Source organism: Rhinopithecus bieti, unplaced genomic scaffold (genome assembly GCF_001698545.2).
Source record: "Rhinopithecus bieti isolate Rb0 unplaced genomic scaffold, ASM169854v2 scaffold_51440, whole genome shotgun sequence".
Taxonomy (NCBI): Eukaryota; Metazoa; Chordata; class Mammalia; order Primates; family Cercopithecidae; genus Rhinopithecus; species Rhinopithecus bieti.
The window spans coordinates 378665-393629 of record NW_016820117.1 but is presented as its reverse complement, the minus strand read 5'-3'; the positions used below and the strand labels follow the sequence as shown (position 1 = coordinate 393629).

General features: G+C 53.8%; 1 protein-coding gene across 1 annotated transcript in view; it reads left to right on the top strand.

Moving 5' to 3' along the window:
* PRRC2A (proline rich coiled-coil 2A) overlaps positions 1 to 14722 on the top strand; it is an 18326-nt gene extending 3604 nt beyond the window's left edge. Inside the window, 32 exon segments of the mRNA XM_017859531.1 lie at positions 416 to 593; positions 945 to 1044; positions 1133 to 1205; positions 1841 to 1984; positions 2130 to 2281; positions 2462 to 2541; positions 2690 to 2832; positions 3441 to 3531; positions 3647 to 3857; positions 4736 to 5210; positions 6116 to 6306; positions 6506 to 6635; positions 6638 to 6686; positions 6688 to 6800; positions 7579 to 7789; positions 8123 to 8587; positions 8589 to 9980; positions 10358 to 10626; positions 10836 to 10966; positions 11215 to 11344; positions 11452 to 11537; positions 11732 to 11956; positions 12111 to 12251; positions 12373 to 12444; positions 12562 to 12729; positions 12938 to 13020; positions 13178 to 13388; positions 13479 to 13577; positions 13702 to 13914; positions 14011 to 14105; positions 14203 to 14293; positions 14404 to 14722. Coding sequence (XP_017715020.1) covers positions 416 to 593; positions 945 to 1044; positions 1133 to 1205; positions 1841 to 1984; positions 2130 to 2281; positions 2462 to 2541; positions 2690 to 2832; positions 3441 to 3531; positions 3647 to 3857; positions 4736 to 5210; positions 6116 to 6306; positions 6506 to 6635; positions 6638 to 6686; positions 6688 to 6800; positions 7579 to 7789; positions 8123 to 8587; positions 8589 to 9980; positions 10358 to 10626; positions 10836 to 10966; positions 11215 to 11344; positions 11452 to 11537; positions 11732 to 11956; positions 12111 to 12251; positions 12373 to 12444; positions 12562 to 12729; positions 12938 to 13020; positions 13178 to 13388; positions 13479 to 13577; positions 13702 to 13914; positions 14011 to 14105; positions 14203 to 14293; positions 14404 to 14544 — 6353 coding nt within the window. The 3' untranslated portion in view covers positions 14545 to 14722.
* The last annotated feature ends 243 nt before the right edge of the window (positions 14723 to 14965 follow it).

Here is a 14965-nt window from a genome sequence, read left to right as displayed (position 1 = left end):
TGAGACGGAGTCTCGCTCTGTCACCCAGACTGGAGTGCAGTGGCGGGATCTGGGCTCACTGCAAGCTCCGCCTCCGGGGGTCACGCCATTCTGCTGCCTCAGCCTCCCGAGTAGCTGGGACTACAGGCGCCCGCCACCTCGCCCGGCTAGTTTTTTGTATTTTAGTAGAGACGGGGTTTCACTGTGTTAGCCAGGATGGTTTCGATCTCCTGACCTCGTGATCCGCCCGTCTCGGCCTCCCAAAGTGCTGGGATTACAGGCTTGAGCCACCGCGCCCGGCCGGAATCCCTTCTAAGAGAAGTTTGGAGGAAGTGGGTAATAAGATATTCAAAATGTATAAATGTGGCCCAGGATAGGAGGCCATCAGATCTCCCATATGAGGCATTTTTGACCCTCTCTCCATCTTTTTCTCCAGTTGCCCCTCGCCATGGCCTGCAGAGTCTCGGGAAAGTTGCCATTGCCCGGCGTATGCCACCTCCAGCCAACCTTCCAAGCCTGAAAGCTGAGAACAAAGGCAATGACCCCAATGTCTCACTAGTGCCGAAAGACGGAACAGGATGGGCAAGCAAACAGGAGCAGTCCGACCCCAAGAGGTAGACAGAGGCTTGGGGGACCTAGAGTGATGGATATTCTAACTTGAACTTCAGGGAGTGTTGGGGCTTGGTTTAGCGCAGCCATGTGTGAGCCAGAGACAAAGGAAGAAGTCCCTTTCTTACCTATTGCAGGTTTCTTGTTAAATGGCTAAGGAGTGGTACCTTTAGCTTTTTGTCTTGGAGAGAAAGCATGAAGAAACAGACAACAGCCTGCAAAGGATGACAAAATTATTTTGTCCTTACATTTATAAATGGCAGTAATGGGCATGATTTCAGTCCCGAGTCTCCACCAGTTGGAGATGTCAGGGAGGCATCTCAGGCCTGAGTAACCTTCCCATTCTATCCCCTCAGTTCCGATGCCTCAACCGCTCAGCCGCCGGAATCGCAGCCACTGCCGGCTTCACAGACGCCTGCCTCCAACCAGCCGAAACGACCCCCAGCAGCCCCAGAGGTACCTGGAGAACTGGAGGGGTAGGGGGAAGAATGGCTCATAGCTGTCCCACCCACATCATTTATCATCTCTCTGAACACTTCCCCAGAACACTCCTTTGGTTCCAAGCGGGGTAAAGTCCTGGGCACAAGCCAGCGTCACCCATGGAGCACATGGAGATGGTGAGTGCAGCACTTAATTGGGGAGCTGTGTTTGGGCACCATGGGATGCATGAGCCCTGCACTGTATTTTCAGCCAAGTGACCTTGGTCCTCTTTGGCTAAATCAAGAACCGCCCATAATTCAGTTTCATGGAGGCACATGAGCAAGTTTAAGTCTCAGTCTTATATGATGGAATGTAGTGGTCCCAGAACTGACCTTCTTGGAGAATAAGCAGTTATTTTCTAGGGGGGTGAGTTTGAAGGCAGGAAACCTGATAGTCTGGTACCTGTCAGAACTTTCCACTTTTTTTTTTTGAAATGGAGTCTAACTCTGTCACCCAGGCTGGTGTGCAGTGGCGCAATCTTGGCTCACTGCAACCTCCGCCTCCTGGGTTCAAGTGATTTTCCTGCCTCAGCCGCGACAGGCACGTGCCAACAGGCCCAGCTAATTTTTTTTGTATTTTTAGTAGAGATGGGGTTTCACCATGTTGGCTGGGATGGTCTCGATCTCTTGACCTCGTGATCCACCCGCCTCAGCCTCCCACAGTGCTGGGATTACAGGCGTGAGCCACCATGCCCAGTCAGAGCCTTCCACTTTTATAGCATGTTCTCAGTAAATAAACTTCTGCCTCCTGTTCTGTATCACCATCCTAATAGGTGGAAGGGCATCAAGCCTACTGTCGCGATTCTCTCGAGAGGAATTTCCGACCCTGCAGGCGGCTGGCGACCAGGACAAGGCTGCCAAGGAAAGGGAGTCTGCCGAACAGTCGTCTGGGCCCGGACCAAGCCTCCGCCCCCAAAGTGAGTGGCTGCCTTTTGGCCAAGACATAATCTATTCCATCTCAGAGCTAAGTGCTAGCGTATTCACCTTCTTCCCCATCACTTTCAGCTATGTTCACTTGCCCTCCAATCATTGATACCTCTCTCTACCTTTTCCAAAATACAGATTCTACAACTTGGAGGGACGGAGGTGGGCGTGGCCCTGATGAGCTGGAGGGCCCGGACTCCAAACTTCATCATGGTCATGATCCCCGGGGGGCGTTGCAACCTTCAGGCCCACCCCAGTTCCCTCCCTACCGCGGAATGATGCCGCCCTTCGTGAGTCTTGGTGTCTTGTCTTGGAGCAATTACGCTGGAAGCTGGAGAGCTAGGACTCAGGACATAGTCTTTGACCTATGAGATAGAAGGGAGGGTGGGAGGATGATTGATAGCAGGCTTAAGGAGTTAGAAGGGTGTATGACTATCCCTCTGAGCAGCTACTGTTGGACCGTTTTACAGATGTATCCCCCATATCTCCCGTTCCCTCCGCCCTATGGACCCCAGGGGCCTTACCGATACCCCACTCCTGATGGGCCCAGGTGAGCAATCTAGGTCTGGGTTTGTGGCTGGGGGGAGGGGAAGCTTATTGGGGGAGGAGATGGTTTTCTAGCCAAGAGGCTCAGTCTAGGATCAGTCTTGTATGTGGTTATACAATATGCCATCTTTCATTTTCTTTTCTGTGTACAGCCGTTTTCCCCGTGTGGTGGGCCCCCGAGGCTCGGGGCCACCAATGCGTCTAGTAGAGCCTGTGGGTCGTCCCTCTATTCTCAAAGAAGATAATCTCAAAGAGTTTGATCAGTTGGATCAGGAGAATGATGATGGTTGGGCAGGTAAGTGGATGTTAAGGGTCAAGAATTTGGATCTTGAAAGGCAAAACCTAATGAGGAAAAAAAGAATACAGGGTTATGTGGGTGAAAGGCAGACATTGAAGTGTAGGGAAGGCTAGGCCCAGTGGCTCACATCTGTAATCCCAGTGCTTTGGGAGTGTTAGGTGAGAGGATCGCTTGAAGCCAGGAGTTCAAGACCAGCCTGGGCAACATAGCAAGACCCCCACCTTTACCAAAAAAAAAATCTTATTTTAATTAGTTGACTGTGGACTATGCATTTGTGGTCCCAGCTACTGTGGAGGTTGAGGTGGGAGGATCAGTTGAGCCCAGGAGTTGAAGGTCACAGTGATCTATGATCATGCCATTGAACTCCAGCCTGGGCAACAGAGCGAGACTTTACCTCTTAAAAGGAAAAAAGAAAAAGAAGGGTAGGGAAGGATGGATGGGGAATACCAAGTGCTGGCAAAGTGGAGAGAGGAATAAGACTTCATTGGTGGATCTAGACTTCAGAGGGAAGGGTGCTGGCATTGGTAGTCAATCATAGTTCCAGACTACCTTCTGAGATTGGAGGGCAGAATGCTTGGGTTACTAATACTCATATTTCCCCTCAGGGGCCCATGAAGAGGTTGACTACACTGAAAAGCTCAAGTTCAGCGATGAGGAAGATGGGCGAGACTCTGATGAGGAGGGAGCTGAGGGCCAGTGAGTTAGGGCCATCAGGGGAGAGGAGGAGGGGGTCTTTGTGTTTTGGTAATATACTCTTAGAGGAGTATATTAGTTGCAGCTGATTTTAATTGTACTGTTGATCTGCTCACAGCAAGGATTCCCAATCAGCATCTGGTGAGGAACGGCCCACTGAAGCAGATGGCAAAAAGGGCAACTCCCCCAACAGCGAACCGCCCCCTCCTAAGACAGCCTGGGCAGAAACCTCTCGGCCTCCAGAGACAGAGCCAGGACCTCCTGCCCCAAAGCCTCCCCTACCTCACCGGGGCCCCGCCGGGAACTGGGGCCCCCCTGGGGACTACCCAGTGAGTGTCTACAATAAGGGATTGAGAGGGTCAGCTGTGGGAAGTCAGTGTCAGCTGAGTAATGGAAGCAGTTGTGATGTAGAGGAAGAGGGTGCTAAAAATGGACTGTGTGAAGTGCCAGGCTGCAGAACATCCTGGAAAGCTTGGAAATATCTTTGGTGATAGCGGAGTCTGGGTAAGAAGTGAGAAACTGGGATGCTAATGAGGAAAGAAGAACAAGGAGGCCTGGGTATTTGGGTTTCTTTTTTTTTTTTTTTTTTTTTTTTTTTGAGGCAGAGTCTCACTCTGTCGCCGGGGCTGGAGTGCAGTGGCCGGATCTCAGCTCACTGCAAGCTCCGCCTCCCGGGTTTACGCCATTCTCCTGCCTCAGCCTCCTGAGTAGCTGGGACTACAGGCGCCGGCCACTTCGCCCGGCTAGTTTTTTTGTATTTTAGTAGAGACGGGGTTTCACCGTGTTAGCCAGGATGGTCTCGATCTCCTGACCTCGTGATCCGCCCGTCTCGGCCTCCCAAAGTGCTGGGATTACAGGCTTGAGCCACCGCGCCCGGCTATTTGGGTTTCTGAAGGAGGGAGAACAGAAAGAAAGACTAGAGTGGCTAGATAGCTGGATCTGGTAGTGTGCATCTGTAGTCCAAGCTACTCAGCAGGCTGAAGCAGAGGGATCACTTGAGCCCAGGAGTTCAAGATCAGCCGGGGCCACATAGCAAGACCTGGTCTCAGACAAGACCCGTATAAATTTGTCACCACCCAGAGAGATCAACGCCAAAGCATGGGTCCTTATATCCTGCAAGTAGCGACAGTTGATTGGTCTGTGGAAGAGATGGTAGAAAGCATAGTAACTGATACCCCTGGCCCTGCTGGGTCTTGCCAATTGACAGGATCGTGGGGGTCCTCCCTGCAAGCCCCCAGCACCTGAAGATGAGGACGAGGCATGGCGGCAGCGACGGAAGCAGTCATCATCTGAGATTTCCCTGGCAGTGGAGCGGGCCCGGCGACGGCGAGAAGAAGAGGAGCGGCGCATGCAGGAAGAGCGCCGGGCAGCCTGTGCTGAGAAGCTCAAGCGACTCGATGAAAAGTTTGGGGCACCTGACAAGCGGCTCAAAGCAGAGCCTGCTGCCCCACCTGCTGCCCCTTCTACCCCAGCTCCACCATCTGCAGTCCCTAAAGAACTCCCTGCACCTCTGGCTCCACCTCCGGCATCAGCCCCAACACCAGAGAAAGAACCTGAAGAGCCAGCACAGGCCCCTCCTGCCCAATCTACTCCCACTCCAGGTGTGGCTGCAGCTCCCACTCTGGTGAGTGGTGGTGGCAGTACCAGTAGCACCAGCAGTGGCAGCTTCGAAGCCAGCCCAGGTATGGAGATGGGGATAGGTACTACCAGATGTCAGATCACTGCTTCAAGGTGCTTAAAGGTGCAGGGTGGTAAGGCTGGGGACAAGTGAAGTAGAAGGCAGTTGTTTTGGTTTATTGGTTATCAGCGATAGTATCCTGTCATCTGTATATCTGAAGGAGGGAAGATTCTGTCTGAAATCCTAGGTTGTAGTCTAATACCATTTCTTGGCAGAGTACTGTAGCTCACACCTGTAATCCCAATACTTTGGGAGGCTTGGGGTGGAGGATCGCTTGAGCCTAGGGAGTTTGAAACCAGCCTGGGCAACAAAACAAGACCCTGTCGGCCAGGCGTGGTGGTTCACGCCTGTAATCCCAGCACTTTGGGAGGCTGAGGCTGGCAGATCACGAGGTCAGGAGTTCAAGACCAGCCTGGCCAACGTAGTGAAACCCGTCTCTACTAAAAATACAAAAATTAGCCAAGTGTGGTGGCACGTGCCTGTAGTCCCAGCTACTTGGGAGGCTGAGGCAGGAGAATCGCTTGAACCCAGGAGGCAGAGGTTGCTGTGAGCCGAGACCATGCCATTGCACTCCAGCCTAGGTGACAGAGCAAGACTCTGTCTCAAAAAAAAAAAAAAAAACTGTCTCATAAGAAATATATCAGTAAAAACCCATTTCCTGTAGGCCAAGACTGAAGAAAGTACTGTTATTCTGATGATTTCATAGAAAGCTATGCCACCACCATAGGCTCATGAGAGGCCATAAAGTGCTTTAATGGGTCTTAAATGGGAGGGACTTCAATAGAATAGATGTTGAATAGCGTACCTCAGTCTTAAGGGAGCTAGAGATGAGACCTGATATTTCTGGAGTGTTCATGGACTGTCTGTTGTTGAACTAGATCACTCTGTTGTGTTTTTTTTTCGATGCAGTGGAACCACAATTGCCCTCAAAAGAGGGTCCTGAACCGCCAGAAGAGGTTCCTCCTCCTACCACACCCCCAGCTCCAAAGGTGGAACCCAAGGGTGATGGGATTGGTCCCACCCGCCAGCCCCCTAGTCAGGGCTTGGGCTACCCCAAATATCAGAAGTCATTGCCTCCTCGTTTCCAGCGGCAGCAGCAGGTAAAATCAAGTTGTTTACTCTCTGAGGGCTGCTTTTCTTCCTGGCTTCAGTACCTAATTCTCTTCATAAGTTACCTTCTGGGTCCCTTTGCTTCTTTGTCCAGTTGTCACCGCAATTTCCCCTAGTCCAAGTTTTTTCTTTGCTGATTCCTTTGTCCGTGTGTGCTTTGAGCCTCTCTCATTTTCTTGTCTTTCCTAGGAGCAGCTCCTGAAGCAACAGCAGCAGCAGCAGTGGCAGCAGCATCAACAGGGCTCTGCCCCTCCTACCCCAGTGCCCCCATCACCACCACAACCTGTGACCCTGGGGGCTGTGCCAGCTCCGCAGGCTCCGCCCCACCCCCCAAGGCCCTGTACCCAGGTGCTCTGGGCCGGCCCCACCCATGCCCCAATGAACTTTGATCCCCGATGGATGATGATTCCTCCTTATGTGGACCCCCGGCTCCTCCAGGGTCGGCCCCCTCTAGACTTCTACCCTCCTGGCGTGCATCCCTCTGGTAAAGGGGCATGGGAGGAGGAGTGGGAAACAGGAAAATCCTCTCAGTCTTAGGAATTGGGTATTAGGGTCTTAACTGTGACACTGGTATGATGGGTGTTACCCGTCATAGTGAAGAGGGAAGGGCATATGCTTAGCACTGCTGAGATAGGTGTGTTGCAAAAATGGGCTTAGTTAAGAGATAAGCAGTGGTTGGCCAGGCATGGTGGTTCACGCCTGTAATCTCAGCACTTAGGGAGGCCAAGGCGGGCAGATCACCTGAGTGCAGGAGTTCGAGACCACCCTGGCTAACGTGGTGAAACCCTGTTTCCACTAAAAATACAAAAAATATAGCCGGGCATGGTGGCCCTCGCCTGTAGTCCCAGCTCCTCGGGAGACTGAGGCAGGAGAATCGCTTGAACCCAGGAGGTGGAGGTTGCAGTGAGCTGAGATGGTGCCATCACACTCCAGCTTAGGCAACAAGAGTGAAACTCCATCTCAAAAATAAAGGAATGAATAGCAAAACTCCATCTCAAAAACGGACAAACGAATGAATGAATGAATGAAAGGAAAGAAGGAGTGGTCCTTCATTTGCTAGGATTTATTTGGGGTGGGTTGATTCTCTTGTAGCGAAGCTGAGTGGATAATCTTGTTATACAAGAGCAGGCAAGGCCCATACCTACTGGGAATGAGATGGATGAGCTGACTTGACAGGGAGGACTAGATTGGAGAGATGCTTTTTGGGCTGGAGGGCCTGTGACATGAGTAGGATTATTTGTCTTTTTCTTTCACTTCTTCAGGCCTAGTTCCCCGAGAGCGCTCAGACAGTGGGGGCTCAAGCTCAGAGCCATTTGACCGTCATGCACCTGCTATGTTACGGGAACGGGGTACTCCACCGGTGGATCCAAAGTTGGCCTGGGTAGGAGATGTCTTCACCGCCACACCCACTGACCCCCGCCCACTTACCTCACCACTGCGCCAGGCTGCGGATGAGGATGACAAGGGGATGAGGTGAGTCTTGGTCATGAGAAATGGGTGAGTTCATAGTGAAAGGATCTAGGCCTGGAAGAAAGGTACTTTGGGTTAGCAGTAGGGATAGGGATGAACAGGAAAGGAGAGGCTAGATGCAGTAGCTCATCCCTGTAATCCCAGCATTTTGGGAGGCTGAGGCAAGAAGATTGCTTGAGCCCAGCAGTACGAGATCAGCCTGGGCAACTAGATGCCATCTCTGCCAAAACAAACAGAAAAACAGTAAAAGAGAGTCTGGGTCATAATAAAGTGTTCTTTTCCCACCTAGTTCTGGTTTTCCTGAGATAATTATTTCCATTCTTTCTGTCTCTTCAGGAGCGAGACTCCTCCAGTACCTCCCCCACCACCCTATCTGGCCAGTTATCCAGGCTTTCCTGAGAATGGAGCCCCTGGGCCCCCAATCTCTCGCTTTCCTCTGGAGGAACCAGCTCCCCCAGGGCCCCGTCCTCTCCCCTGGCCCCCAGGCAGTGATGAAGGGGCCAAGATACAAACTCCACCTCCCAAGAAGGAGCTCCCTAAGGAGGAGACTGCACAGCTGACAGGGCCAGAAGCAGGCCGAAAGCCTGCCCGTGGAGTCGGAAGTGGAGGCCAGGGTCCCCCACCACCCCGCAGAGAGAGTCGCACGGAGACCCGCTGGGGCCCTCGTCCAGGCAGCAGTCGTCGTGGAATCCCTCCAGAGGAGCCAGGGGCCCCACCCCGCCGGGCTGGGCCTATAAAGAAACCTCCACCACCTACAAAAGTTGAAGAGCTGCCTCCCAAGCCTCTCGAACAGGGGATGAAACCCCAAAGCCCCAAAGCCAGACCCACTCAAGATAGCCAAGGGGAAGCTTGGGGGCCCCAAGGAGACCCCACCCAATGGGAATCTTTCCCCTGCCCCAAGGCTTAGGAGGGACTATTCCTATGAAAGAGTGGGTCCTACCTCTTGCCGGGGTCGGGGCCGAGGCGAGTATTTTGCCAGAGGGAGGGGTTTTCGGGGGACCTATGGGGGACGGGGGCGGGGAGCCCGAAGCCGGGAATTCCGCAGTTACCGAGAGTTTCGAGATGATGGGCGTGGAGGGGGAACAGGGGGACCAAACCACCCTCCTGCTCCCCGAGGCCGCACTGCCAGCGAGACACGGAGCGAGGGTTCAGAGTATGAGGAAATCCCCAAGCGGCGCCGGCAGCGGGGCTCGGAAACAGGCAGTGAGACCCATGAGAGTGATCTGGCTCCCTCAGACAAGGAGGCCCCACCACCCAAGGAGGGCACACTCACCCAGGTCCCTCTTGGTCCCCCACCGCCAGGAGCCCCACCTTCACCAGCCCCAGCCCGCTTTGCTGCCCGGGGTGGGCGTGTCTTCACTCCCAGAGGGGTGCCATCTCGCAGGGGCCGAGGAGGAGGGAGGCCCCCTCCTCAAGTTTGCCCCGGCTGGAGCCCTCCAGCCAAGTCTCTGGCTCCCAAGAAACCTCCCACAGGCCCTTTGCCACCAAGTAAGGAGCCTTTGAAAGAGAAGTTGATCCCAGGGCCTCTGTCCCCCGTGGCGCGCGGAGGCAGCAGTGGAGGCAGCAACGTGGGCATGGAAGACGGGGAGCGACCCCGAAGGAGGCGACATGGGAGGGCTCAGCAGCAGGATAAACCACCTCGTTTCCGGAGGCTGAAACAGGAACGGGAAAATGCCGCAAGGGGGTCTGAGGGCAAGCCCTCCTTAACCCTTCCAGCCTCCACTCCTGGACCTGAGGAGGCCCTCACAACAGTCACAGTGGCCCCACCACCTCGTCGGGCAGCTGCCAAGTCTCCTGATCTGTCAAACCAGAACTCAGACCAAGCCAATGAGGAATGGGAGACTGCATCAGAGAGCAGTGACTTCGCCAGTGAGCGCCGAGGGGACAAAGAGGCACCCCCACCAGCACTGCTAACACCCAAGGCTGTGGGAACTTCTGGGGGAGGTGGAGGTGGAGCTGTGCCAGGTATTTCAGCCATGTCCCGCGGAGATCTGAGCCAGAGAGCCAAGGATTTGAGTAAACGGAGCTTCTCAAGTCAGCGGCCAGGCATGGAACGGCAGAACCGGCGTCCTGGCCCAGGGGGCAAGGCTGGCAGCAGTGGCAGCAGCAGTGGAGGAGGCGGTGGAGGTCCTGGAGGAAGGACCGGGCCAGGACGAGGAGACAAGAGGAGCTGGCCCTCTCCCAAGAACCGAAGGTGGGTGGGGACAAACTTAAATTTATTGTGGTTTAAAAATTGGAGGAGGGGGAAAAAACCTGAGGGAAAGATTGGGTGCAGTGGAGGTTGTGGCCTGAGGGGCCATGGACTCTAGAATTAGATTTCCGTGTCTGGCTAAGGCAACTGGAAAGCAGTTGGTAGGGTGATGGAGTTAAGAACAGCCACGTATATATTTATTCCTGGTTCTTTGCTTTCTACGCTGTACCCCTGTACACGTGGGAACCCTTAGAAGGACTCAGAAACACCTGGGCTTTAATAAGGAAGAGAACAGGTTGTAAGCAGAAGTTGGGAAACATAATTTGTGGGAAAAAGTAACAATTTAGTGGATACTGGAGCTAATGCCCTGTTTTCTCCAGTCGTCCTCCAGAGGAGCGTCCCCCGGGGCTTCCCCTGCCTCCCCCACCTCCCAGCAGTTCTGCTGTCTTCCGCCTGGACCAAGTTATCCACAGCAACCCTGCTGGCATCCAACAGGCTCTGGCCCAGCTTAGTAACCGTCAAGGGAGTGTAACTGCACCAGGGGGGCACCCAAGGCACAAGCCTGGACCTCCCCAAACCCCTCAGGGCCCCTCTCCTAGGCCCCCAACCCGGTATGAGCCCCAGAGGGTCAACAACGGCCTCAGTTCTGGTAAGCTGGAGGGGTTATGGGTGGGAATATCTCCATCCCCAGAAAAGGTCAAGTGCTGGAGGGAGCGGGTGGAGAACCTGGCCTGGGGCCCTTCTGCTGGGTGGGTTTCTGCAGGGAGCAAGGGTAGAAGGTTGGGAGGTGGAGTAGGGAGGAAAAGTTAGGGTCAGTGGCAGAGCCAGGCAGATGCTGACGCTTTTTCTTTTCCCCAGACCCCCACTTTGAGGATCCGGGGCCAATGGTGAGAGGGGTGGGTGGGACTCCTCGGGATTCTGCCCGGGTTAGTCCCTTTCCCGCTAAACGTCGGGAGCGGCCTCCCAGAAAACCAGAGCTGCTACAGGAGGTAAAGGATGGGTTTGAGATTGTGCTTCGCTGCACTCTTACTCGTGAAGATTCTTGTTGGTTATGTTTTCTCCGTTCTCTTTCCTGTTTCTCACTGTGTTTTTACTCCAGAATTCTCAGTATTAGTCTCCCATGTGTCTCCCTTGTTGCCTCACACCACACACTGTGTCACCCCATTCTGTCCTGGCTTCCTATAATTCCCAGTTCCCACCCAATTCGTGTTTTGCCTGTGGCCTTTCTCATCCGTAGGAATCTTTGCCGCCACCTCATAGCTCTGGATTCTTGGGCTCTAAGCCTGAGGGCCCAGGCCCTCAGGCAGAGTCTAGAGATACAGGCACAGAGGCCCTGACCCCTCACATCTGGAACCGTTTACATACTGGTGAGTAAAACTGAGTGAAAGGATTATGATAGAAGGATTAAGAATTAGATGGGCTTCTGAACATCATCTCCTCTCACTTGTGTTCTGGTTGGTGCTCCCTTCTCCAGCCACTAGCCGAAAGAGTTATCGGCCCAGCTCCATGGAGCCTTGGATGGAGCCCCTGAGTCCTTTCGAGGATGTGGCTGGCACAGAGGTGAGTGAAGGTGGGAGGGTGTGTCTGAGCTACGACTTCTTTGAGCACTGGCCATACTCCCCCACTTGCTCTGGGTTGAGTCTGGAGCTGTTCTCTTCCTTGGTTGTCCCTTCTGCAGTTTATCTGTGTGCATCAGTCAGCTATTGGGGTGCTTTCTACCCTGACTTAACTAACTCCTTCTCCACTCCTCTCAGATGAGTCAGTCTGACAGTGGGGTGGACCTGAGTGGGGATTCTCAGGTGTCATCAGGTCCCTGCAGCCAGCGAAGTTCCCCTGATGGAGGACTCAAGGGGGCAGCAGAGGGACCCCCCAAGAGGCCTGGAGGCCCCTCACCCCTGAATGCTGTTCCTTGTGAGGGTCCACCTGGCTCTGAACCTCCTAGGAGACCGCCACCTGCCCCCCACGATGGGGACAGAAAGGTAAAAGACTGAAAAAGGACAAGGGGAATGTTTCCAGGAATCTGACTTTGGCCCTACCTTTTTCTGCCTTTTCCCTCTGCGTGTGTGTTCTGGGCATTCCAATTTGGATTTCCCTTCCCCTCCCCCGACCCACTTTACTGTGTGCCCAATCCAGGAGCTGCCCCGGGAGCAGCCTCTGCCCCCTGGCCCCATTGGCACAGAACGATCACAGCGTACAGACCGAGGCACAGAGCCTGGCCCCATTCGGCCATCCCATCTACCTGGTCCCCCAGTCCAGTTTGACACTAGTGACAAGGTCTGTGTGGGCTGGATATGGGTGTCCTGAGTTGGGTGGAGAGAAGGGAAGGACTAAAGGTGGGACATAGAGGACGCATGTCTGTCATGGGACAATGTCTCCTGCCTTGTTGTGATCACAGGACTCGGACTTACGCCTAGTGGTAGGAGACAGCTTGAAAGCAGAGAAGGAGCTAACAGCATCAGTCACTGAGGTAAGTGGGAGTAAGAATTTGGTGGAAAGGCCCAAGATTTCCGGAGAAAGATTGCTGGGAGTGACCAGGGCATCCAGGATGCCAGACATCCCTCTCCACAAGGCCTCTCCTTCCCAGGCCATTCCTGTATCACGAGACTGGGAGCTGCTTCCCAGTGCTGCTGCCTCTGCTGAGCCACAATCCAAGAACCTGGGTTCTGGGCACTGTGGTCCAGAGCCCAGCTCCTCAGGCCAGCGTCTGTATCCTGAGGTCTTCTATGGCAGTGCTGGGCCTTCCAGTTCTCAGGTAGGCCCCGCTTCCCATTGCATGACCCCTTCAGTAAATCATTTTTTCTGCCTGGTATGTATTTATAATCAAGCCTTTCTATGTTGTAGAGTTGTGAAATACCACTTTGTCACATGATTTTTCTCTCTACGTTCTGCTGCTATGGGTGGGATGGTGATCTGATCTTGACCACAAATACTAAAGATGTTTCAACCCTGCTTTTCTGCAGATCTCTGGGGGAGCCATGGACTCTCAGTTACATCCAAACAGTGGAGGCTTCCGCCCTGGGACACCCTCACTGCACCCTTACAGGTAAGACTCGATACCTATGGACCACAGAGGTACTTGGAGATGTGTTTCAGGGGAGAGAGAAGGGGAAGACACAGTTCTAGGGTACCAAAAGCTAGTGGACTTACGGCATTGCTAGGACTGGCTTCTAACAGCTTTTCTCCCCACAATTTCTTTCCAGATCACAGCCCCTATACCTACCCCCCGGTCCAGCCCCTGCCTCGGCACTGCTCTCTGGGGTAGCTCTCAAGGGCCAGTTTCTGGATTTCTCCACACTGCAAGCTGCAGAGCTGGGGAAGTTGCCGGCTGGAGGAGTTCTCTACCCTCCACCTTCCTTCCTCTACTCTCCGGCTTTCTGCCCCAGTCCTTTGCCTGATACATCGTTGCTTCAGGTAAGAGGGGGGCAGGTGTTAGATATTGGGGGATAGGGTGGGGAGAACGATTTTGGAGGGGTTGATGTATTTCTTCCCATTTCCCAACAGGTACGCCAGGATCTGCCATCCCCTTCGGATTTTTATTCTACTCCTCTGCAGCCTGGTGGCCAAAGTGGCTTTCTCCCTTCAGGGGCTCCTGCCCAGCAGGTATGTTGTATCTTCCCACTTCCCGTTCATTTGATTTCTCTGTCCAGTCACTGGCTTTGATTTTCCCTGGTTTTCTGACATTCCTCCCTGCCCCCAACATGCACACCCAAATTTCTTGTTACAGATGCTTCTACCCATGGTAGACTCACAGCTGCCTGTGGTGAACTTTGGCTCCCTGCCGCCAGCACCACCTCCTGCCCCACCTCCCCTTTCTCTGTTACCTGTGGGCCCTGCTCTGCAGCCCCCAAGCCTGGCTGTGCGGCCCCCACCTGCTCCTGCTACTCGGGTGCTGCCTTCACCTGCCAGGCCCTTCCCTGCTAGCTTGGGGCGAGCAGAGGTAAGGTACAGCAACTGAGGGGCTAGGGAGTGCCAAGATTTAGGAGTAGGGATTCTGTATTTCAAGGCAGGGAGCTCATGATTTTTTTTCCCTCAGCTGCATCCAGTGGAACTAAAGCCGTTCCAGGATTATCAAAAACTGAGCAGCAATCTTGGGGGACCTGGGTCATCACGGACTCCCCCAACTGGAAGGTGAAAGGCAATAGGGATGTGGACTTTCCAAGTGCTTCCTTACTTTGGGACCAGGGTCTGGATCCTAGGCGTGCCTTAGATGCCCTTCTGCTCTTAGGTCCTTCTCTGGCCTCAATTCCCGTCTCAAGGCTACGCCTTCCACCTACAGTGGAGTCTTCCGCACCCAGCGCATCGACCTTTACCAGCAGGTGAAGGAGAAACCCCTGTAGCCCCAGCTCTAAATTGGAGTTGCCACCTGATTTTCTGTCCTTCCATCCCATCCCTGACCTCCCACTATTAACACATGCCTGTCCTCTAGGCCTCCCCACCAGATGCCCTGCGCTGGATACCTAAGCCTTGGGAGCGGACAGGGCCACCTTCTCGAGAAGGGCCCTCCAGACGGGCAGAGGAGCCTGGGTCCCGAGGGGACAAGGAGCCTGGGTTGCCCCCACCCCGCTGAGGGAGTTCCTCTTGCCCCCTACCCCGGGGCTTGTATATAGATTATAAATATATAAGGGGAAAGGGGTGGGGGGGAGGGGTTGTGGGGCTGGGGCCTCACTTCCCCTCCTTCCCCTTCCCCTGGTCCCTGTCCCTGGGGCTGTTTGTTAAAAAAGAGTAATAAAAGGATTTAAAAAAAAGTTCTACAGTGATTTGGGGGATGGGTTGTTTGCATTGTCTTAAAAGCATGGTGCTTAGTGATCTGTAGTTTCAGGGAAATACACATTACATTCCAGAGAGCTGTTGAAACTAAAAACGTGACCATCATATTGGATCTTTAAATTTTTGTGAGTCAGGAATTTGGGCTGAGCTCAGCTGGATAAATCTGTTTTGTGCCAGTGAGTGAGGTCAACTGGTCTGCAGCTGACACTTGGGCTGGTCCC